We start from the raw sequence: 23457 nt of genomic DNA, 5'->3' as shown, positions 1-23457 counted from the left end.
AACGAACGTGAGCATAACCTGGGTTTGCTTCAAGCAGTTTCACTTCGTCCACTAAAAGATCATTCTTATTACGCACGTGTCTTTTGACGTAAATTGGACCTGGTTTAAGCTACGACGGAATAGTAGTTCCGTTGACCGAGCGTCGAACATGCTGGAAGAATCGTTGATGAGGTGTGCAGTTGATCGACGTGCATAATAATGAACAGATTGAATGCAGGGCATCGGTCAAAACGTCTTCCCAATGGTAAGGTGGCAACTGACGAGATTTTAACGCACATTGAACCGCCTTCCATATAATTCCATTGTATCTTTCATACTGTTCATTTCCTATAGGATTGTAGCTGGTCGTTCGACTGGCAGCTGCCCCATGAGAGTGCAGCCAAGATTTTAATTCTTGAGACTGAAAGGAAGACCAGCGATCGGAGTGAATATATGAACACATTCCAAAAGTAGCAAACAGTTCCGTTAAACACTTGATTACTGTTGTTGGCGTCATGTCGGCACATGGGAAAGCAAATGGAAATCGGGAATATTCATCGACGATGGTCAAATATATTTATTTTTCGTTGCGTTGGGAAGAGGTCCTTTAAAATCCAAGTTGAGTCTTTTGAAAACTTGGGTAGCCTTTATTATTGAGATTGGTCCGATCTGACAAAGCGTGGTTTGACTTCAGCACATACGGAGCATTTGGAAACCATGTCTCATATTTCTGCTACGGAATAAGGAAGATTCTTGTTTCGCACGAAGTGAGTCATTCTAGTAATGCCGGGATGACACAGAACAACATAAAGCTCACACAAATTGTCTTTACTAATTGCACAACAGAATGCACGTGTAAGTGCATCGGGACCTACATTTTCCTTCCCTGGTCTGTGTAAGACCGTGTAACTAAATTGAGAGAGTTCAATTCGCCATCTAGTTATCTTTTCGTTTTTTATTTTACTTGCGTGTTTGACGTCGAACATATACGGTACGCTCTTTTGGTCTGTGATTAATGTGAAGTGACGTCCGATTAATAGGTGTCTCCATTTGCGCAAAGCCTCCACAATAGCATATGCCTCCTGCTCCACAGCAGAATGACGCTGTTCACCCGTCGACAAGGTTTGTGAGTGAAAGGCAACTGGGCGTCCATCTTGATTAAGAGTCGCAGCAATAGCAAATTGGAAGCGTCAGTTTCCACGGTCAAGGGTAGGGAGTTGTCGATAGGATGCAACGAAGCTGTAGCCAGCAATGACTTGATTTCTTGAATGGCTTGATTGGCGCTTTCTGGCAGAGGCAATAAAGCTTTGATAAGCGGATGTATTCTGTCCGAATAGTTAGGAATCCAGCGTGCATAATAAGCAAATAGTCCAACCAGGCGCTGGAGCTCTTTATGCGTTTTGGGTACTGGTAAATCGAGAAGTGGTTGCACTCTGTCTGAATCTGGTTTGATTGACTGATGTTCGATTTGATATCCTAATTAAGAAATCTTTGATTGACAGTGCTGTGTCATCTTCTCGTTTATAGTTAAGTTGGCTTTCGACGCGGCTTTAAAAAATTCTTCCAAGTTCCGATTGTGATCAGCTTGGTTCTTCCCAGCAATCGTGATGTCATCGAGGTAAGGAAAGCAGCCCTTTAAATTGTTGCTTTTGATGAACCAGTCAATGACTCGTTGAAATTCGGGAACGGCATTGGTTAAACCGAACGGCAACCGTCGCCATTGATACAAGCCAGAGCCCGCCTGGAAAGCGGTGTATTCTTTATCCTTCGGATCAAATTCGATCTGGTGGTAAGCGGACTTTAGGTCGACAGTGGTAAATATTTTATTTTTAGAAAGTTCAATCACAATGTCTTCGATTAGTGGTAATGGATATGCATCAAGCTGAGTAAAACGGTTAATAGTTCTTCTGTAATTCATGACCATGCGCCTTTTCCCTGTTGCTCGTTTTTGACAACCAAAACCTGAGCCCTCCACGGAAAATTGCTGGGTTCAATCATGCCGTCTTGTAGCAAGCGTTGTGTTTCTTCATGAATATAATCTCTGTCTTGTTTGGAGTATCGTCTGGCCTTATCAGCAATAAGATGGCAATCTTGTGTTAAATGGTCAAAGAGCTTAGGGTGAAGCGAATTCATTTTTGGTAAGGCGTTAAGAGTCAGCACAGGACGATGTCCATTGAATTTAAATACAACGCTTTCGTGTTCTTTAAAGACTTTCTCTCCGATTATTGCATCGGTGGCCAAATTGTCTAAAATGTTGAAAGAAGCATTCGAATATTCATTTTTGTTTACAATCAAGGTAGCAAAGCATTGCCCTAAGATTGGCAAACGAACAGATGTTTCGGCTAAAATTACTTCGCCCAATGTTTGACGAATTTTTAAGGAATGTTGATCGACAAATCTTTTGGTAACGTAGCAATCTGATGACCCCGTGTCCATCAATGATTTTGCTGTAAAACCGTCAATTAAAACATCACAAAAAACGTTGTTATTGTTTTGCGTTTCTGAAAGATTAGCTGTAGCTAGTACTGAGCTTCGGATAGTGTTCAATTTGGTGCGCTGTGATTTTTTAGATTTAGAACGAACAGAACGTTGTTGACAGACTCTCGAAAAATGTCCGATTTTGGAACAGTAGTGACAAACTGAATCTCATGCTGGGCATTCCCTTCTGGGGTGGCGAGCTTCTCCGCAGAAATAACACAGTTGCTTAGCATAAGCTGCCTGAAGAAGCTCTGGTTTGGCGCACTGCAGTTCTTGCTGACTGGAAAGTCGTTCCTGTCTGTTTGGCCACTCCCACGCACATGCACCGCTGGACGCCATGGAACTGGTTGATGTTTGATAGGCCTCAGCGTTTGCAATTGCGAGCTCCTGAGCATGAGCTTGCTCATATGCATCTTGAAAATCCAGACGTCTGTTTTCTAACAATCGTTGGCGTATCCCGCTCGAAAGATCGGCAATGAACGCATCTCTCAATAGTCCGCGACGATGCTCCTCGGCGGTCACAGCGTTACATTCACATTCTTTACTAAAATGTTCCAGGCGCAAAACGAAATTGTCAATTGTTTCACCAGGTTGCTGTCGACATGTGCGCAAGCGATAACGTGCAGCTACGATATTCTTAGGCTTTACATAGAGACCCTTCAGGATAGTCATGGCCGATTCATAGTCTCTAGCACTTGCTATACTTTTATAAACCTTCGGGGACAATTGACCAATTGAGCTATCCACCCCGATAGCTCAATTGGTTAGCGCGTCACTTCTGAAACGAAGAAGCTTCAAGATCAGGCGGCGCTGGTTCGACTCTCGGGGTGTGCGCTTGAGCAACGCACGTTAAGGACCGCTCTCCATTCAGCAGCATTTGATGGATGGAATAGTTCCCCGGCAACAAGACTTCAACAATCGGAAACTTCACTCTGTCAATCTCGGTGACCGGGCCTGCGTCAGTGATTCAAAGCCTCTACAAGTATGCGAAACTGCCAGGATTAAAGTGCCTCTGACAGGAAAATAAATTTGCTAAATTTACCTAAGATACCAAAGAGATGACTCTAACAAACTTCCCAGACCAACAAATCGTAAAAAATATCAACGAGCTACTAAGTTACACGCTTGCAAACTTTCGTTCACTTTCGGCAAATCTGGCACTCATTCAATTGCGAAAATAAAAACGGCAACCTCGCTGTGACGTCACCATGGGTGGGAAGGATACACTCTTTCTCTGTGGTGAGTTGGTAAGGTATGGTACGACTGCTCCAAAACGTCAATGTGTGGGGCTCTATTGGTCTAAAGCATGTGCAAAATGAGAATTAACGAAATGAAAAAGTCAACTTATTATTACTATCAGGTTTAGATCAAACAGATTGAGTTTATTTTTATCAAACAGCATCTCAATTCAATTGAAAATGCAGTTTTTCTAACCTCTTGTAGGGCTACAATTTGGATAATTTATTATTTGTCTATTTATTTATTATTTATTATTTGTCCTAATCTGGCGATAGCCATTTGCAGTGCAACAGCAGTATCTCACAGACAGTACCCTTAATTTATGGTTGAGGTAATGCCTGCAAATTGCTGTTTATGTGACAGTCAGTGACAAAGACGTGTGCTATCTTTTCATGCTTTCAAACAAAACAAGGTGCTGGGAAGAAAATAGTCAAAGTTTTCTTCAAGTGTTCGAAAGTGGGATGGACCATACAAAACTAGTCGTATACCGGTATGTTTTCACTTCAATGGAGATAATTTTGTTAACACCACCAACCCGATTTGGATCTTCTCAGCAATGAGTGGCGTGCTGGGAACTGTAGGTGGTGCGTTTGCCACAAGTGCGAGTCCATGTCCCAGCCCAATGAATGTGTATGTTGCCATGAAGTGCCACAGACGAAAGAACTTTTGAAGAAAGACGCATCTAGCTGTGTTATCAATTTGACCGATTTTGAGGCACACTTACATCCTGCAGTTTTGAGGACTTTTTTTTATGAGGAGCAGGAAGAACTGGAGAAAAAGCAATAAACCGAAAGAAGAAAACGGAGACCTATCAATAGAGTAAGGATGCTACATTAGGCTAAAAATACCCTAAACGTTAAAGAATGCACACTAAACGAAGTGATTTCATTTCCTTGCAGGCAGTATCGGTAATTAGTCGCTTACAGGCATGTATTAATTGGAGTAGATACTACAAGGTGGTGCTCTCGGAAGCAACAATCGGATTGTGTTGCTGTCATGCATTGTTTGGCGAATCCGAAGCAATTTTCAAGTCCAGATGGCCGTTACACAGGATATCAATGGCCAACTGAAGGCACATTATGAGAGAGAGAGAGAGGGAGAGAACTTTTATTTATTTATGAATAGTGATGAATGATGATGAATTAAAGATGAATGATGATTCGTACGATTTCTTCATTTTTCACTGCAAGTATATTTTAGGTTTTGTAGGAACGTATCCAGTACAGTTTTATTAAACTGCAAAAAACAATAAGTCTTCGAAAAAAGCAACCGCTTGTACCAAATCCGACCAAACTGTGATCCACCAATTACATCTAGAAAGCATTTGTTTTATTCGTCGCTAACGACGCCCACCCACGATGACGTAACACCACCAAAGTCGTCCCAGAGCAGTGAAATATGGAGTTTCACCTGTGGTGGCGCTGCGAAACTGTCGTTTTGTATAAATTTCGCCCTAACCAGTCGAGCTTCGAGGTTAAGATTAAAAAGGTCGCTAAGCATAATTCTGCGCTAGAAAATGCTTAGAAAAGATACTATACTTGGGTCCAACCTGTCAGGGGCACTTTAAGCTCTGCAAGAAGCTTTCCCAGTCCGAGGATAAAGATTCAATCAAATCAAAAAATCAAAAATCAAACCATGTTGATTAAAACTTTCAAATTGTCTGGGTTCAAATTTGCTGCAGCCAAAGCTTATAAATAAAGATTGAACGTCTCAAGCCAATGTTTGAATCCGTCGACTGCTGACGGAGCACTTGGCTCAGTTTCCAAACGCTCAGGTTTCAAGACCTTGTCCATGTTTAAATTATAAGTTTAATAAATTGTTGTAACCGTTATTTGGTTTTATTAAACTTAAAACTCGAATCTGCAAAATAAATAATCATTCTATAACACAACTCAAGTTAACAGCAGACCAGCTGAATCAACACCCTTCACTCCAACTTGCACAAAACTAAAACTGCGAACAGAAATACAATTTCACCAACAGTGAACAGTGAATCAACACGTCGGCTTCAGGCACTAGCTTTAGGCATCAGAGCACTTGTTCAATTACAGCTCACCTTCCAATGATGAAATTGACGTCACAATAAGGGAATATCTAAAAGTTTCCGCGACTGTGGCGAGGCCTTTTGAAGCGACGTCAACCTAAATATAACAACGTCACTTGAAGTCGCTGTTTGTTGCTCAAATGAGATGCAAACAGGTCGGTGGTTTACATCATTAAAACATTGTAAATGGTGTTTGAAATGTGGGACAAAATTTAAAAAAATTAGGTTATTGTGTATGAAAAAACAAAAAGTGAGGATTTCTCTTTATTGAAACAAAAATACGATTTTGTGCAAAACAACTTCCTATTAGCAGAGATGTACGTATACGCCGCAGACGTGCGGCGTAGAATTTTTATTTGCGCTAACGCTTGCGGCCACATTCTTTTGGATAGTTGTCGCTTGAGGCTACGCCCAGTGCTGTGTCAAGGGGGGGGCCAAGGGGGGCCCGGCCCCCGGGCCCACCATCACAGGGGGCCCACTAGTAATAGACTTTTTCCCGTCGGTGACAACATGTTTTTTAGCTGCTAAAGTTTACTGCGTGTAGCCTACTTCCATTGAAGATAATTTAGGTTCGGTACCAATGAGATGCTGGGCCCTTATATACCAAAATATCTCGAAAATCACCACATTATCTTGAAGAAAAGTTAAAATAGGCTGCGACAACATTAGTAAAATCATTTGTATTTGAAACAAAACAGGTTGGTTGCAATTGAATACTTGAAATCAAGAAGGGCCCAATTCCCACAAAGGTGTGTTTAAGATAAATGTGTTGTAGTTATTTTGTAATAGAGTTTCAGGGGGCCCACAGGTAATAGACTTGTGCGTTTCAGTAACAATGTGTTTTTTAGTTGTTAAAGTTTACTGCGTGTAGCCTACTTGTCCATTAAGAAGATAATTTAGGCCCGGTACCAATGAGATGCTGGGCCCTTATACCAAAACATCTCTAAAAACACCACATTATCTTGAAGAAAAGTTAAAATACGACAACATTAGTAAAATTACCAGTATTTGAAATAAAACAGGTTGGTTGCAATTGAATACTTGAAGTCAAGACGGGCCCAATCTGGGTTTGTTTTTTCGCTGAGACTTTTCGTTCATTTGTCCGAAATGGCTTGTAAAAATTCGGTCATTCTTTATTTATTTCGGTCATTTTTATGGTCATATATAGTCAATTGACTATATATTTTTTCAGACATTTTGACCGAATTAACTATAATTTTTTCGGTCATTTTGCTAAAAAATCGGTCAATGACCGATAAATGAACGAAAAAAAAACCCAGGGCCCAATTCCCACAAAGATGTGTTTAAGATAAATGTGTTTTAATTATTTTGGTTGTTTATTTTTTCGTACATTTTGTGGTGGAACGTTGGAATTGGCAACTGTTCAACTGAAACCACTTTATACACTGGTAGGATCACCATACTTTGTGTGCTACTGTTATAGGTTAAACTACGAAGTAGACAGCTCATTTTAAAATGATTGTCATAAATGGGCAAATTATATAAGACTTTGCATAACTTAATTGCAATGCCTTGTCTAAATTTTGCAAAAGCATAGATTAAAACCTTTTTTTAGCATAAGGTGAAAGCGTTCATGTTTTGTAGGTTAGTTTCTCTTTAGCATAAACTTTAAGAGTGAGATTTAAGATTGATTTTGAAGTCTGCCAATAACTAAACAAGACACATGAAATACTTTTTGTAATACTGGACTAGCTGAAAGTTTGGTTGGTCTATTGATATCCCTTTTAACAATAAAATATTTTTTCTACATCTACTGGTATAACTTGCTAGGTAAAAGTCTTTTTTGAAGTGTCATAAGCTGTATTTAGGCTGTTGCACTTTTTGCTTAACGTTTTGGTTTTACAGGGTGTTTTGTTTTCTTAAGCTTAACTTCAAAATGAATGTTTCTCGGCAGACGATTTGTAGCAAGAATTGACAGCGATAGACAATCTTCAATTTTGTCACAATGAATGTTACTGGTTTACAACTGGTAGTCTAGTTCTAGAATGGTGTAACCTTGCTGTGTACCAAGATTTCATTCAGCATTTCATAAAGAAGATGGCTTGAACTAGCAACATTCTTGCTTTGAACATTTCAGATTTATAAACAAAACTCTCAAAGAGGAATTCTTTGAAATGGCTGACCATGGAGATTTGTCAGAACCAAGCAAACTTTGCTTTGCCATTATTGCAATTGGAGTACATTCGTTTACTATGATTACCAATGGTGCAGACGTGCTGCACAATTTTTGCAGATGTTCTAAACAAGGGAATGTTTTTTCTCCAAGCTCTTTGCATAGTTTTTTTTTTCAAAAGTTATGTTGAGCCAAATGTTAAACCTTGAATGTACCAGAAACCATGAAGCATTTAATGCGATCTTTACCCAGGTCTTTAATTGTTGTGGTGAGAACCAGATAAAGTGACCAGCAGGCCACAAGCTGAAGAACGACCACCGAAAGTAAGGCAAACAATTCAAAAACTGACCTCAAAGGTCAGCAAGTAATAAGCGGACATTGAGTATCATAGTGTAATAATCAATTCACCTGCCTTTAACTGTAGGCCATAAAACTGTTTGTCTTATTTGTAGCCTATTCCATTTGTGCAGTCATATTTTGTTTACTGCTAAAAAATTGTGAACAGTAAACAAAATGGCATTTCTCATAGATTAATTAGCATTTCATTTTTAGCATTTACAATCCCGTAATTATAAATATCCCTGACTTTACAGAGGTAGCTATCAGCAAGTGTAACCAGCATACAGTTAGATACCAGTATATGATAATAAGTATTTTATGACAGTTGCCAGTATTGTGTTTGTGATTTCAAATCGTTGCTGCTTTATATTTCATTTCTTTCATTCCAAGCAAAGATGAAGTTATAACTTGATAGACCTGTGTTTACTATTAATTATATTTCTGCTGTGTTCTGTACACTGCTGGGTTTATGTTGTTTATGAAGTTATGAAGTTATATGAAGTTGTTTATGAAGTTATAAAAGTTTAACTAGGTACCGGTAATAGTTATTGTGCAGTAAGCATTACAACATTTCTTTAAGCACCAGTAACCCATGAAAGCTTTCTGAGTACTGCAAAGTTGTCAGTGAGTAATGAAGCTGTTGACCTTACCTAGAAACCTATTAACTAGTGTTACACTGTAAATATTGCTCCGTTTTGTTAAAGTTCATAGTAATTTTCTTATGTAGCCTATGCTGTGATGCCTGTGAAGTAGTTGCAACATGTGATGAAGTTATTAAACTTCATCTACATGTCCCTACATAAGTCAGCACTCATGCACCATTTCAATAACAACTGTTTTAGCACGACCAATGGTGTTTGCATATGAAAAAAATAATTATTATACATGTAGAAAAGTTAATTCAACAGTTAGATTACAGCAACTGTTGCTCATAATAATTGTGCTTCTTAAATTCAACAACCATAATGTTCCAAAAACAAAGCAATTATATATATATTATATATAATAAACAAAAATGTTTTAGTGAATATAGCATGATTAACAACACGTTTGTAATAATAGTGTATCTTGTGTAAGTAGTTAATATACCATGTACGCCATTCTGTGCTGTTACTGTTCTGTTGTGAATTGAAAGTATATCACTAGATTGGTAACTACTGTTTTTATCATACTAAAGTTCCTGATTATGCACATTTGAGTTTTGAGTACACTTGAGTTTTCATGTTAGCATTTTGAATGAGTACGCAATGGGTGGTAATAGGTAGCATTTTGAATGGGTGGTAGGGTAGCTTTTTGAAAGTATTGTAAAGGTGAGTGGTTTAATCAATCAATCAATCACTGTTTTTTTTTTACCAAATATTACATCAAATGCACTGGTACATTACATAAAAGTGAGAGAGGAAGGAAGCGAAAGACCTTATGAGGTCACCAAGTCAGCCTCCACCCCAGTGGTCCTATAAGGCAAAACATAATTACCACTTGGTGAAAGTGTTAAAATGTTGTTTGTTAAAGCATTTGTGAATTCTTTTTTTTTTGCGCTTCTAAACTGTTTTGCAATGTTATGGCTATACATTTAAAAATAATAGGTTAGTGAAATTTCAAATGCCAATTGTAATTTTTGGAAAAAATTGCTTTCAAATGTAGCTAACCAATTTAAAATTCTCGTAATTTTGTCAATTCTTGTCCGATGTAAAAAATTGTATGAACTCAATGTGATAAGTCAAATTATTATACTAACTTCTACTGTGTGATATAAGATCTGGGTTGAATGACCTCTACGCTTCATGATCGTTGCCAGTATGTTTAGAAATCGTTAACACTTTTGGCTTTCATTGCAAGTAAAGGTGTAGCTATGACTTGATGGACCTGTGTTTGCTCTTATTTACATTTGTACTGTGTTCTCAACTGGTGAGAAAGTCTAGTTGTATATCAACCACCTTTCCATATCAATGCAGTTAAAATACACACTATATTATTAGTCTGCTTGCCGATAAGGGGCCCAAAATTATTTTGGCCCCGGGGCCCACAAAGGGCTTAACACAGCACTGGCTACGCCGTAAAGTTTTCGCGGTTGTTGAGCGCATAGCGTCAACGCATACTTTTTAATATCTTAGTTGTTGTTTGCATTTTTTTTTATCAAACTTTCCAAATTTTGAATAAGTTGAAAAAATGTTTTCAATGGGCAAAGGCATATTGAAACCAAAATGTCAGATGAACACTTTCAGATGTTCTTTCGAGTGGGGTATACCTTGTGAATGTTTGGCACCTAGCAAACAAAAAGAGTTTACGCTAGTGTATGCGCTGACGCCGCCAACTTTTTTTTACAAGTTACGTTGACGCATACGGCGTATGGTTTTTCGAATGTTTGCGTTTACGCTGACGGCGTCAATATTTTTTGTATGCGCGTACATCACTGCCTATTAGCAAACATCTATAGAATTGCCCAATGATACAAAAGAAGGATCCACAGAGGATACAAAGTGATATGCATAAATCAACAAGTGAATAGAAAAATAACAGTAACCTCTCCAGTACATGTAGTTCCACACAAAGTGAAATTTACATGACTTTTGACTCTTTTTTATTTCTTTAAAAGTAATGTCTAAAAAGACATTATTAAAAGTATAAAAGTATTACTTAATAATCATTCGCTATCTCCGCTTGCAGCAGATTGCGCATCAACATGGGTTACTTGACAGGGTTCCATGTGTATTAGGGTGGCTCATTTTCCTTGATGTTCTTTAAAATTTTTGTCAGTTTGGAATAATGTTCCATTTTGCTCACTGATATTTGCAAACCAAAAATTTTTGTTGGATTTTGACCTTTGACCCTGGTTCACCCAAGGAGAAATTCTGATTTTTTCTGAAAAATTAGTAAATTTCGAAGTGGTTTAGCAGTATCTGAAGAGGGGATTTCTCAAAATTTGACCACATGATTTTGACGTCACTTCCTCTGTTAACTTCCACGTGGAACATCTTCACCCTACTCCAAGTCTGAGAGTCACTAATAGTGCATGCTTTTAGTGTCATTTTGGTTGATTTTACAGCCTTTTCGCAATCAGTGAATGTATAACATATAGACCAACAAATATTTTTGGCACAAAAGATGAGAGTCATTTTAGAGTATTTCAGGGCCCCTGATTCCGAAAATGCACTTAGTTTTTTCGAATTGGCTCTAGTTTTCGAGATATTCGACAATGAAAATATTTTTGAAATCGTTACTCAAAAGCTTTGAATTAGCAAATTACTTATTTTCAGCCCTGTTTACCATTATGATGTCATAATTGCCTTTGTCTAGTTCAATTGGTTCATATTGCACGAAAGTTCAAAACGCAGCAAGGGTTGAAATGAACTGTGTTTAACGTAAGGGAGACCTAAATATTCAATGAAAACAGTTGTGAATCAGTAGGCCTACATCACAAGAAAAATATCCCGAAAGTCATGTGTTTATGAATGCAGCTTTATATTGAAAAGGTAGGCTTACTGAAATGGATACTGTACAAAAGAAATTTTATTCTAAGCCTTTGCTAAGGCCAAGTCTTTGCTGCAAGAAGTTTTTTTCTTGTCTATAGGTTAAATAAATGGCATATAGGCTAATAAAATACGCCTTTGACAAGTAAGATGCTGTACAAACAACCCAGATATATTTTACTGCATGAAGCAACGCAGAGGAGCAACGCATTCTGCGATAGACACAGCGCTATATAAAAACAAGCATTATTATTATTATTACTTTGACATGAAGCTGGGTGATCAAGATAAGTCCTGGGTTCCTCCTAAAGTATGCAAACATTGCACGCAAACCCGTTTCTGGGCTCAAGGCTAAGAAGTTCAGAGTGCCATGGCATAAAGAGAGCCGTGGAATCACCATGAAAATTGATACTTCTGTACGGTGAGCATGTTCGAAGGAAGTTGGAACATCATGTTTACATGGAATGTGCAAGGCAGTCATTGCGTGGACGTTGCTATTTCTGTTTTTTGTTTGCCCTCTCATGTTTCAAGTGGTGATTTGCTTGAAACAATAGGAAAACGGGCATGACTGAGAGTAACCTCAATACCTTCAGTAATCTTTTGGAGCAAGGTCAAGCTTTTATCTCAAAACCATTTCTACCACCTACTGCAGTAGTTAAAGATTTAGTTATCAAAAGTGGTAGCTGCAATCTTGGCTAACTCAAAAACTAGAGCCAATTCGATAAAACTTAGTGCATTTTCAGAATCAGGGGCCTCGAAATACCTTAAAATGACTCTCACATGGGTTGCCTTTATATAAAAAAAATTTTTGTTGGCCTGTGAAAATCGATAAACATCGTTAAATGATTCAAGAAACTGAAAGCAGTAGATATATTTACTACAGTGAACCGCAGTGGCGTAGCTAGGGAATGTGCCGCCCGGGGCGGATTCAGATTTTGCCGCCCCTTCAAGAAAAAGCATGTGAAAATGAAATGCGTTTATTTATTAGCACTGCAATACGCAACGTGCTATTTTCAATTTGCGGTGTAAAGTCAGACGAACGTACCATTATCAGTAGCGTAGCCAGGAATTGTGAAAGGTAAAGGTTTTGACGGCCGGGGGGCGAAGCCCGACCGCGTACTCGCCGAAGGACACTTATCGGCGGGGGGTCTGGGGGGCCTCCCCCAGAAAATTTTGAAAAATTACTTTGAATTTGGTGCATTCTGAGAGCATTTTCAACAAAAATGTGGGTATGAATATTCCTGTAAAATGGTGCTGTCCGGTGGCATAGCAAAAGAATAAGATCATGTTTTCTTCGACATTTTTCGAAAATAAAGCTGAAGTCTTTATGTTTTCTTGTTGCTAATTCCTGACTGAGATATTTGAATGTTTGGTATTGGCAAAACTAGCTCTTTTAATGCAGTTTCGTTTAAAAGTAGGCAAACTTTTTTTTAGAGACATAGGTTGATTGCTTTTTTTTGCGAAGTTATTACAGTTTTAATATTTATCAATTTTCTCCTTAGTTGATCCAAAAAACGATCTTATTACTTTTATGTTTTAAAGTTAACCCGAAGTTTAGAAAATGTAACGTCATACATCTTAATGAGTGTCAGACAAAAAGCTTTGAGACAAAGAAGTTACTTTATTTCTGACATATTCAAGTTTTGTATAACGAATCACTGGAATCGTGTATAGGCTGTAAAAGGTTAGTGCAATTTTTCACAGCTGTAGATATTGCGGTGTTTCCATCGACTGCACGAGCTAGCTGGATACCATGGATACTGAACAGTTGTAGAGCGGTCACACCCTGCTATATGAATTATGAAAGGTCATTCGAATTATAAAGCATAATATGACACACAAGTTCTTACTCATTTTAAAAGATAAAGCACCACAATTGCTTTAACATGTCGAATTAGTAGAATCATGCTTACAGCTAACAGCTATGAAAAATTCATCAACACAAGCAATAAGAATGCAAAAAATCATTGATACTGATGAAACTAAAGGGAAAAAGGAAGTCGACGAACCTTTTCACACATCTTGTTAACGACATCCTCAACAGTTGGGACCAATTTTCTATACAGATTAAGCAAAGCCAAACCATTTAATCGGTTTTCAGAGGTTGAATTTCTTAAATAAGTTTAAGTCTTCGAAGAGCAGAAAAAGATCTTTCATTGGTGCAAGTGGTAGGCTAACTGGAAGAGTAGCCAGAATGCGGAGTAAAATATTAATGTTTGGAAGCGTTGACTGCGGGCAAAATGGCAATGCACTTACAGCACTTTTTGGCAAGCTGGTTCGGGAAGAATTGAAAAGACATCGATACCACATATACGCAGTTCAGATATAATAGCAAGGGCGTTTATACACGGCAGATCTGCTTCGTAAAATTCAAAGAGTGATTCAGTTTTCTCCATTTAGTTTTTCTCAAAAGGGGGGGTTGAAACCTCCAACCCTCTCCCCCTTTGGCTACGCCACTGACCACTATAATTTAGTAATATACTGAATGCAAAAGCACAAAAACTGCTGCAGAATTACAATAATCAATTTATAACCTTTTACAAGGCTACCCAAATTTGAAGAGCATGTTTCCGCCTCTGCTTAATAAAGGCTAGTAGGAATTTTGTAACGTATTAAAAACATAGCGGCAGAAAAATTCATGAAAATTTGAAACGCTTTTAGATATTTAAGATGTTTTGACAGGGCCGGATTTAGCAGTAGGCAGAGTCAGGGGCGCCGGAACGATTTTTGACTGGGGGGCAAGATTACGAAAAAAGGGCACTTTTTTTTACTAAAAATGCAATTTTTTTTCAAGTTTCAAGATAAAATATAGCGATAATGATAATCCGGTATACAAAGAAGGGCACCATGCTATGTTATAGTGATGTAACCTACTGTCAAGCCTTAAAGCAGCCTGCGGCCATGGCCGCTAAGTAGTGCTTGAATGAACCGCCGGTGCTACTTCCTCAATCGGCCAAGTTTGGCCGCCGGTCTCTTCTAGCCAATTATTTAATTTCGCAATAGAATGATCGTGGATTAACTGTCGAACATAATAATAATGTAGTATCAAAGAGTGACGCAAAATTAGGTCAGCGCGTCATAATCGCCACTGTTGCATTGTGCGGGGAATATTTGTTATTGATGGAATATATCAAGACATATATCCATTATCCATCTGCGATCGCCATCGCTGTAAGTCTTGTTTGTAATTCCCGACGTTTATTTTAACAAAGTCTTAATCCGAAGTGCTAATTTACATCGACTGGCAATATTGTCGTTTTTATGTCGATTCGATGTTGTCGGACATTGAACCGTTGTTAAAAAGGAGAACTTCACCCTCGATTGTAAACAATTAGTTCATTATACAATGACATTCATTGATGTATTCAAATAAACAGTGCAAATAACTTTTTTGTAAGGAATTGAAAATATAAATCATAGCGCACCATCGAAAATTTTTTTTTGGGGGGCGGCACTTTTCGTATCTACCTAGGGCAGCGCTTAGGCTAAATCCGGCCCTGTGTTTTGAACGTTGCCATTCTGTTTGCTTTTATTTTTCGTGTACTTTTGCATTATCAAAAAAAAAACGTCCTGTCTGAAAGTGCCGCCCCCCAGACGTGCCGCCCGGGGCGGTCCGCCCACCCCGCCCCCCCTAGCTACGCCACTGAGTGAACGGTGCATAAAGAAAATCATGTCTGAAATGTGGTAGAATTCGACATTTTGAGAGTAATACACGTGTCAGTGTTCATGGAGGTGCTAATTAAACCGCTTTGCTTGCTACAAGTTTGTGTTACTGCCTCTTATTGTGTCCAGATGCTAGAGTGCATTAGAAGATAGCGAGTGAGCAGTTTCAGGGATAAGCGAAAATTCGATATTTTGAAAAAATTCAAACCAGGTGAACCAGGGTCAAACGTTAATATTTGTGAATTATTTTTGTGAAATTTGGTATAGGAGATACATTTACCAAAAGGAACAATATTCCAAACTGACGAAAAATTTAAACGAAAAACATTTTTTTTTCAAGATTTTGCGCCAGCCTAATGTGTATTTATGAGCCGTAGGGCCTACTGCTTCCATGCTGGCTCAAGGCAGATTGGAAGAGGGTGATATGTCACAAGATTATTACCCGATTTATCCTCACTGTGTTATGCAAGAAAGAACACAATAGGTACCATTTTTAAAGTCTTTGGTATGACCCTACCTGGAATCGAACCCAGGGCAAAGTATTACTTAGTAAAGCAGCTTCGGTAGAGAGTTGGTCTTGTTGAACCACAGGCATACGAAGCCGAGCAACGTTATCAACATCAACGATGACGTTGCTCGGCTTCGTATGCCTGTGGCTCAATTTATTGATTAACAGTTTTTGTTCTTTCGTTGTAAATTCAAAACAAAATGCAAATACATTGAAACTATTCAAGCCCACCATTGTTCAGCATAAAACTTTGAAACATTTCGTTTCTTTTTGATGAAACATTTTTTGCCTTGATTTCATTCTGTTTTGAGATAAATTTTATTTTGAATCATTTGCGTCATATTGCAACCTGCAGAAAGTAGCATCATATAGACCTCGACAGTTGTGTTGCCTCCTTCCCTGTTCCCCAGCATGCACTGAATCTCGTCATCATCTACCGACGCCACAACGCATGATACTCCACCGATCGCCACCATGACGTCATCGACCATTGTGCCAAATCCATTGCCAGTGAGGGACACCATGTCTCCCCCAACCCCTGTGTTTCAGTGTAATTACTTTGAGTTGTAGAAAGTAAAATTTTAAAAACGTCCATCACTGAAACGATTTTTAAAAAACCTTAAGCAAAACCCTATTTTTCAAAACAATCAAAAAATTCAGAAAAACATCAGACACGGGAAAAGTACGATCATACTTGTTGAAGACAAATGTTTCCACGTCCGTACGTATGAAAGCTATTATTTAAACAACTCTGGTGCCAAATTTCTGTTGTTACAAGCATCTAAAAAAATCAATAAACAGCAGCGCGCACGGCGGTTGACTGTGGGAAAACAAAGTGGCAGACAACGCTGGTTGAACCATCAATGTCTATGTGGAGTGGATATCTCCTTTATGTGAACTTGCATAAGTGTCTCTGGTTTTCCTTCGGTTTCGCGTCAATAAAACTAAGTCGATTTGTGCTTTTAAATTTTTCCCATCATCGCTAGTTCAATAAGAAGCAATGCATCGCCTATCGAGCTCTCAACGAAGTTCAACAGCAAAATCATCAAAAGTGCGGTCACCTTCGTTCGGCGAAATTGCGACTACGTTCGGTGTGGATGAGGAATCGTATTGGTAATCCTGTTCAGGGTACGATTCTCCATTTGATGTCACTTTAATGACGACAGCACCGTGGTTGTGAGCCGGAGCGATGCATTGAATTGAAGATAGGTCTGTGGTTATGATGTCACAATTTTTTCCACCCATCGTTACCTCGGTGTCTCCTTCAACGAAGCCATTTCCTAAAAAATAAACGACCGTTAAAAGCACTTGTCATCTAACAAATTGTCTTTATTCGCGCTGACGATGAAGAAATAAATTTAGATTTTGTTGCCAAAGCATGTTAGTGCAAAAGTATTGATTGAAGTTGATTCTTACCAAATATTAATATTCAAAACACAGATTCTTTATATAATTATAGCAAGCATGTGTTTTCTGATTCAGAATAATGTTTAAAAATAGTTTGCCTGTCGCTACTGCATGACAATGTGCTGGTCTTTTAACCGCGCTTGCGTCGGTAAACAAACCTGATAGTGTAATTGTTGTTCCGCCGTTGACGCTTCCAGCAGAAGGAGCCACGCTGTCGATGACTGCCGGGCTTGTGATCTGTGAGCTGACCCCGTTGAACAGTGAGTTACCTAAAATATAATTCACAAATCAAGAACATTTGTTGTTTTCACACTTGTAAAGCACAAAACTAAACAATAATTCATCAGAGGAAAACGATTTCTTAAAAAATCGGTGATGTCGCTTGAGATACTTTGTATCTTTGTTATACTTTGTATATCGAACATGTTTGTGCTCCAACCTGGGCATGGCTCTCCCGCATCAAATAAGATTTACAATATTTGTTATCCGCGCCTCAAACGTTTGCTGTTCAGAGAATGGTGGGCATTGTGTACAAATAGCTGCGTAATTCTCTTCAACATACTTTGATAAGCTTCACTAAACACCTGAGGACAAACCTACCCAGGCCTTTGACGTGCAGTTTGATTTCGTTGACTCCAACCGCAAATCTCATGACGTTACAAATCGCTTCATTATCTGCAAGTGACGTCACGGCGCACGACTGGATGATTTTTCCAGAAATAAGCTGGATTGTGACGTCATCAGCAGTAGTCTTAAAGCCTAAAAAATAAATGTCTCGTTTGAAAAGGCATTCAACTAACTTATCAATAAAAGATTTTCTTCATTACACAACAATTCTACCTGTAGTTTGCATACTGTATTATTACTAATACTAAATAAGAAGAGATTATGACGTCACAAAGTCTTTCCAATCGCGACGAGGTGTCACGGGATGCAGAAGCTATACGACACAGATCAACATGGACAAGAGACCACCACCTATAAAGCAGCGGCTGAAATCAAGACGCCCCTTTGTGCCTGCCGCACAACAACTCCTTAAGAACGCCGAAGAACTTGGTTTAAGTGCGGTACACTGGACGAACCACATGTGGAACACGGAGTGGCAAAATCACACCTCCACGCTCCGTGACTTCATACCCGACGTCGATCCCCGTCCACCAGGGATGTCCCTCGCAAGGCTTGCGTGGGTCAGGCTTAACCGCCTGCGAACTGGCGTCGGCCGCTTTCGTTCGGACATGCACAAGTGGGGCCTGGCTCCTTCATCAGAATGCGAGTGTGGTGCCACGGAACAGACCGCAGACCATGTCATCCACCACTGCCTAATCCACCGGCCTCCACACGGTGCGCATGGTCTGAGAATCCTGGACGACGAGACTGCTGAGTGGCTGAAGATTTCCTGCCCTCCAATCTAGCCTGGAAAGATCGCTCATACGCCATCATCATCAACATGGACTTGAATTTAGACTTCTGCTAATTTAGTTATTACTTTAATGTCTTCTAATGTTAACTCGAGATTATTTGGCTCCAAATCAAAACATTTATAAGAAAAACGCACTGTATTCGGAGCGTCGTTACAGTTATATTGCAAAGTCAGATTTATCTTATAATTTTTATTTTAAGTAAATTGCAGGTTTATGTAATTCCTGACTTTGCTGTCGGAATTAATTAGATTCAGATCGCACAATGCTTGTGATCTTTATTTTAACCTGGATTGTAAATTCTAAAATCACTACGTTTCTGCTACACAGCTGAAAAAAAGCATGTTCCAAGCTCAAAGAAAAAAGAAAACTTTAAGTTTTTAGCCAAACGCCAGGACCTTCTGATGAATACAAGCGGACACAAAAACAAACTAAGTGTTGAACCTCAGACAGACAAAACAAAGTAACTTCAACGGGTTTAGCATATTCATTACACAAAGAAATATATCATAATTAAAATAAACTCACACACGTACTTGTGTCCTCATCAGGAATTACTTTAAATAATTATGCAATACATTTTATGTCCGGGTACGCCCGCATAGATGACGAGGATTAGTGTTGTTTTACTGCACGATTGTAACTGACAAATGATTGTCTGTTGTCGGCCATAATGTAGTAACTGTTTTTATTTATCTTGGGCGAGAAGTATAAAAGTCGGTCTACATGGTTAACCAGTGAAGTGCGAATCAATAGTACAATATTGAATTCTCTGAAATAGTCAAGGACATAAAAGAAGGCTAAAACTGAAAACAAAGAAAAGCTTGTTGCACTGCAGCTCCACAGCACTCTATGAAGTGATAATACAATGAAAAATACTGGGAGTTCTCAAAATAAATACTCACAGTAACACCAGTTGAAAAATGTTAACTGCGCATTGAACAGGTTTAAGAGCCCAGAGCAGACAGGATACTTTTTAGAAAGTAGTCTCAAGATAGTAATAAGAACTCTCAATTTTTTTGTGAAAGCTATTTTCAAAGGTTCAGTTAAATGGGCGTTTCCCGATGAGAAGTGGCTATGTAGATAACTATTTAGGAAAATCTAAACAAAATTACTTGCTTCTCAGGAATGCTAGCGCTAAAAGCAAGGACAAAAAAACATAATGAACGGAGATAAATAATAGAGAGAATAATTTGTTCACAGATGGAAAGTCTCTATAAGTAAAAATGTATCCAAAAAGTTTTAACGAAATTCCAGCTTTTGAAATTTGGCCCATGTATAAAAAACCAACTTGAAATCGGATATATCATTTGTTGGTGGTTTGTCTTTGAAATGTTCTGGCTCATGTGGGCATTCATTTAACTGAAACTGTCTGTAAGCGTCTTTTATTAAGTGGTTCTGGTTTACGATTTCAACACTTCCATCAGAAGAGTATTCAAGAAATGAGGATGGTAGAATTTACTGGCCTTTGCAATAAATCTTGCTACCTGGTTTTAGTAAAGAAAATATCCAGACACCCAGTTGGATCAGTGTTAAAAATTTTATTCGAAGACGAATATCGTCGACCTAGTGCATGGGTTCCCAAACTGTGGTACGCGTACCACTAGTGGTACGCGAAGGTTGGTTTTTCAGGTGGTAGCCTACGAGAGTAGCTTTCGTTTTTTCACAAAAACCTGGATTCACAACTTTATATTTTGTTTATCTGGTTTTGTTTACAAAAAAAAAATTCCCTGAAGCCTTTTCTTATTGTTACGTAACTATTTCTGTTGTTTCGTATCATAACGATCTTCAACATAGGCTCACAGGTCATGTCAATTGTCAACAAGGAACACAGTTGCTTTGAAAAGCCGTACAACGCTGTGGGACAGTGGGCGTTAATTATGTCAAATGATTGCTCTTGATAGATATCATCTACTGTTTTAAAGCTTAAGCTACAAATAGCGTTGAATAATGCTAGTTGTAAGCTAAAAATATATCGGAATAAAATGTTCAATAACAGTTGTTCTGCAAGAAGTGGCACGCGTGGCAGTACAAAGCGTCCAAGTGGTACAAGATCGTAAAAAGGTTGGGAACCCCTGACCTAGTGTGATAATATATTTCGTTTTCTTCAACCCATAGCTGCCTTTCGAAAGTTAGCAGGGATTAGGCTTTTTATCTAGGTAAGTAAAGTTCTCTGGCGGAACCAAACATACAGATATTGATGCTTTTCTTTTGCATCCTGGTGTTTTTATGGCCTAAAATTGCCATTGATAAAGATTGTTTAAAATTTTGTTTGTGGAAAGTAGTGAGTATCCTGAAGAGAAGAGCCATCTGATCTTTTCTTTGTCTCAAAATCTAAGTTACAGTTTACCACTTTCACTCTGATATTTCTGGAAGATATAAAACAGATAAATGAGTCCCAACCCAGCTGGATAGCGCGGATCGCAACGCAGGCTACTCGCAAGTCGCAAGGTAACAAGCCTCAAGCCACGATCGCAATGAGTCAAAACCAGATTCAATGAAATTCCACTTCCAGTTTCTTAACAAAAATAAAAACTGGTAGCTCAATCTAATTGAAACAGTTTTTATCCACAGTATAATACGTTTTAAAACTTAGCAAGTTACGAAAATAAATTGACATCTAAACATTTTTCAACCAGCAAGGCTGAGTTTTCTTCCAATATAAAAATCCGTTGCTATTCCAACACTTCAATCGCGCAATGAAGTAATCACGACGCTTCGAAAAATCTTAAATCACAACCTTCTCCTGAAAACGTTATCACCAGATTCGCCCAATCGCTTGTCTTTGTCCATGACGTCACTTTCGGCGTTGATGCGTCATCAAACTTGTAGGCGCAGGAACTCCCGCACTCAGCTGACAGTGTTCTGGGGAAAGAGAGAAAAACACCTATTTCATTTTTTGTATAAATTGTACGGTTCAAGAATAGTTAATTATTATTAATCAGTATAAAAAGGCTAAATTCCAAAACAGACAGGAATTAGCGAAAGACTGCATCAGTCATCGAGTCAGTTGATTCTCGTGTCCTTTTGTGGAAAATCCTGTGATCTTGTGCAAATGCAAGGGCAGTATTGTCTACAAAAGTAGCTACTCTGAGAAAAAGAGAACACATATACACAACGACAATTGCTAACTGCCTACATCAAAGACAAAGCAAAAAAACTAATAGTAATCATAGCCTATTATACTTAAAATTGAATGAAGCTGTTCACCAGGAATTTAATTAAATAACTAAGTAAACTATCACAAGATGTATAAAGTGATAGTGTGCTTTTATTCCAACGTTTTGTCAATCAGACATGACTGACTTCTTTAGGGAGCTAGATCAGGTAGTGACTACCTGTCTAGCGCAACAAAACACAAGACCATGTTGCTGTAGATTAAGTGAACATTCAAGTCAGGTGCGTCTGATTGACGAAACGTCGGCATAAAAGCAGATTGTCACCTTATACATCTTGCGATAGTTTAGCTTAGTTTACGCCATTAGAACGTATCATGTTCTTTAGCATATTATGCTTTGTTGCTAATGTAGCGATAGTGGTAACATGCAATGACATACTGCTCAATACAAACCATTTGGAAAACAACCGTCAATTTGTGAAGTGTGAGTTTATTGTAAAATTTAATCGCGAAGCGTAAAAAAGGTTAAATTGTGTTTTGTCTTAATTTTTTATGGAAATTTTTTATAACCAAATGATCTCAATTCTACACGAACACATCGAAGTCGACATATTTGCTTATCAAAAAAACATTTACAAGATACAAAAACAAGCAGGTCCCATAACGAGAAAACTATTATGACTATCTTGGGAAACTGATACCAAACAAATGAAAGTTTTGGTAATTTGTAAACGAACATAGCATTGGTAAAGATTTCTTTCGGTCATTTCGAGCATTTGCTCCCTTGTGCTTCCAAAAAGTAATACTTTGCTTTTACCAAAATGTGGTCGTTGCATCGCACATCTTCTCTGGATCATATCTATGTAATATGCGCAGTGTTGTTTTTGTACTTGCAGCCGCGTCATTCAGACTTGAAGCAAGTGACGCTGAATTCATGGTAGTGCTTAATATATGCATCTTATCATAGACTCACCTCACACATAGGCTCACCCCACACATAGGCTCACCCCATATATAGGCTTACCCCACATATAGACTCACCCCACATAAACTTGAAAGACAGCTGACGTAGGTTGTGACACACTGGGGGTGATACAGGTGATGGTCGCGTACGAGGTTGCGTCGGCTTGAAGGTCGCAAGGGATGCTTCCGATGCGAACCTGCGCACTGTCACTAAACCCGGATCCCTGCAAAGAAGGCGATGATCTCAAGGTATGCTTGAGTTGACGAGGCACTGAAACCCACGAGTTTATGGCTTCGATGATTTCATTGTATTGGCTAAGCCACCTGCAGTCCTCCACTTCTTTGGTCACATAATTACTAACTAATCGAAATTCAATATTTACTTTCTGCTTTCAAGCTTATGTTGGTCGGTAGTGATTGAAAATTTATTTACAAAAATAAACAAACTCGAAACACGATGTCTATCGCTGTCAATACTTGCCACAATCGGCTGCCGAGAAACATATACTTGATTGGATGGTCTAAATGGCTAGCGTAGAGGCTACACCGTTATGTTTGCGAATCTCAATTTCTTGCTGTTCTAGCTAATACAGCCTTGTGCTGACTGCCAGGAAGAACACTCCTTTCTACATAACGTGACGAAGTTGACCCAATAAATGTTAATACATTCATAAGTTATGGCTAGAAACGGTGCGCT

General features: G+C 38.6%; 1 protein-coding gene across 1 annotated transcript in view; it reads right to left on the bottom strand.

The window, feature by feature from the left end:
* Positions 1 to 23457, bottom strand: part of LOC145785375 (fibrocystin-L-like) — a 150909-nt gene that overhangs the window by 90926 nt on the left and 36526 nt on the right. Inside the window, exons 14-20 of the mRNA XM_082597030.1 lie at positions 22839 to 22984; positions 21420 to 21544; positions 17862 to 18020; positions 17420 to 17530; positions 16916 to 17134; positions 16229 to 16392; positions 5753 to 5837 (exon numbers count right to left, since the gene is read on the bottom strand). Coding sequence (XP_082453156.1) covers positions 5753 to 5837; positions 16229 to 16392; positions 16916 to 17134; positions 17420 to 17530; positions 17862 to 18020; positions 21420 to 21544; positions 22839 to 22984 — 1009 coding nt within the window. The remainder of the gene's footprint in view (positions 1 to 5752; positions 5838 to 16228; positions 16393 to 16915; positions 17135 to 17419; positions 17531 to 17861; positions 18021 to 21419; positions 21545 to 22838; positions 22985 to 23457) is intronic.

Source organism: Aplidium turbinatum, chromosome 16, assembly GCF_918807975.1.
Source record: "Aplidium turbinatum chromosome 16, kaAplTurb1.1, whole genome shotgun sequence".
Taxonomy (NCBI): Eukaryota; Metazoa; Chordata; class Ascidiacea; order Aplousobranchia; family Polyclinidae; genus Aplidium; species Aplidium turbinatum.
This window is presented reverse-complemented; position numbering and strand designations above follow the sequence as displayed.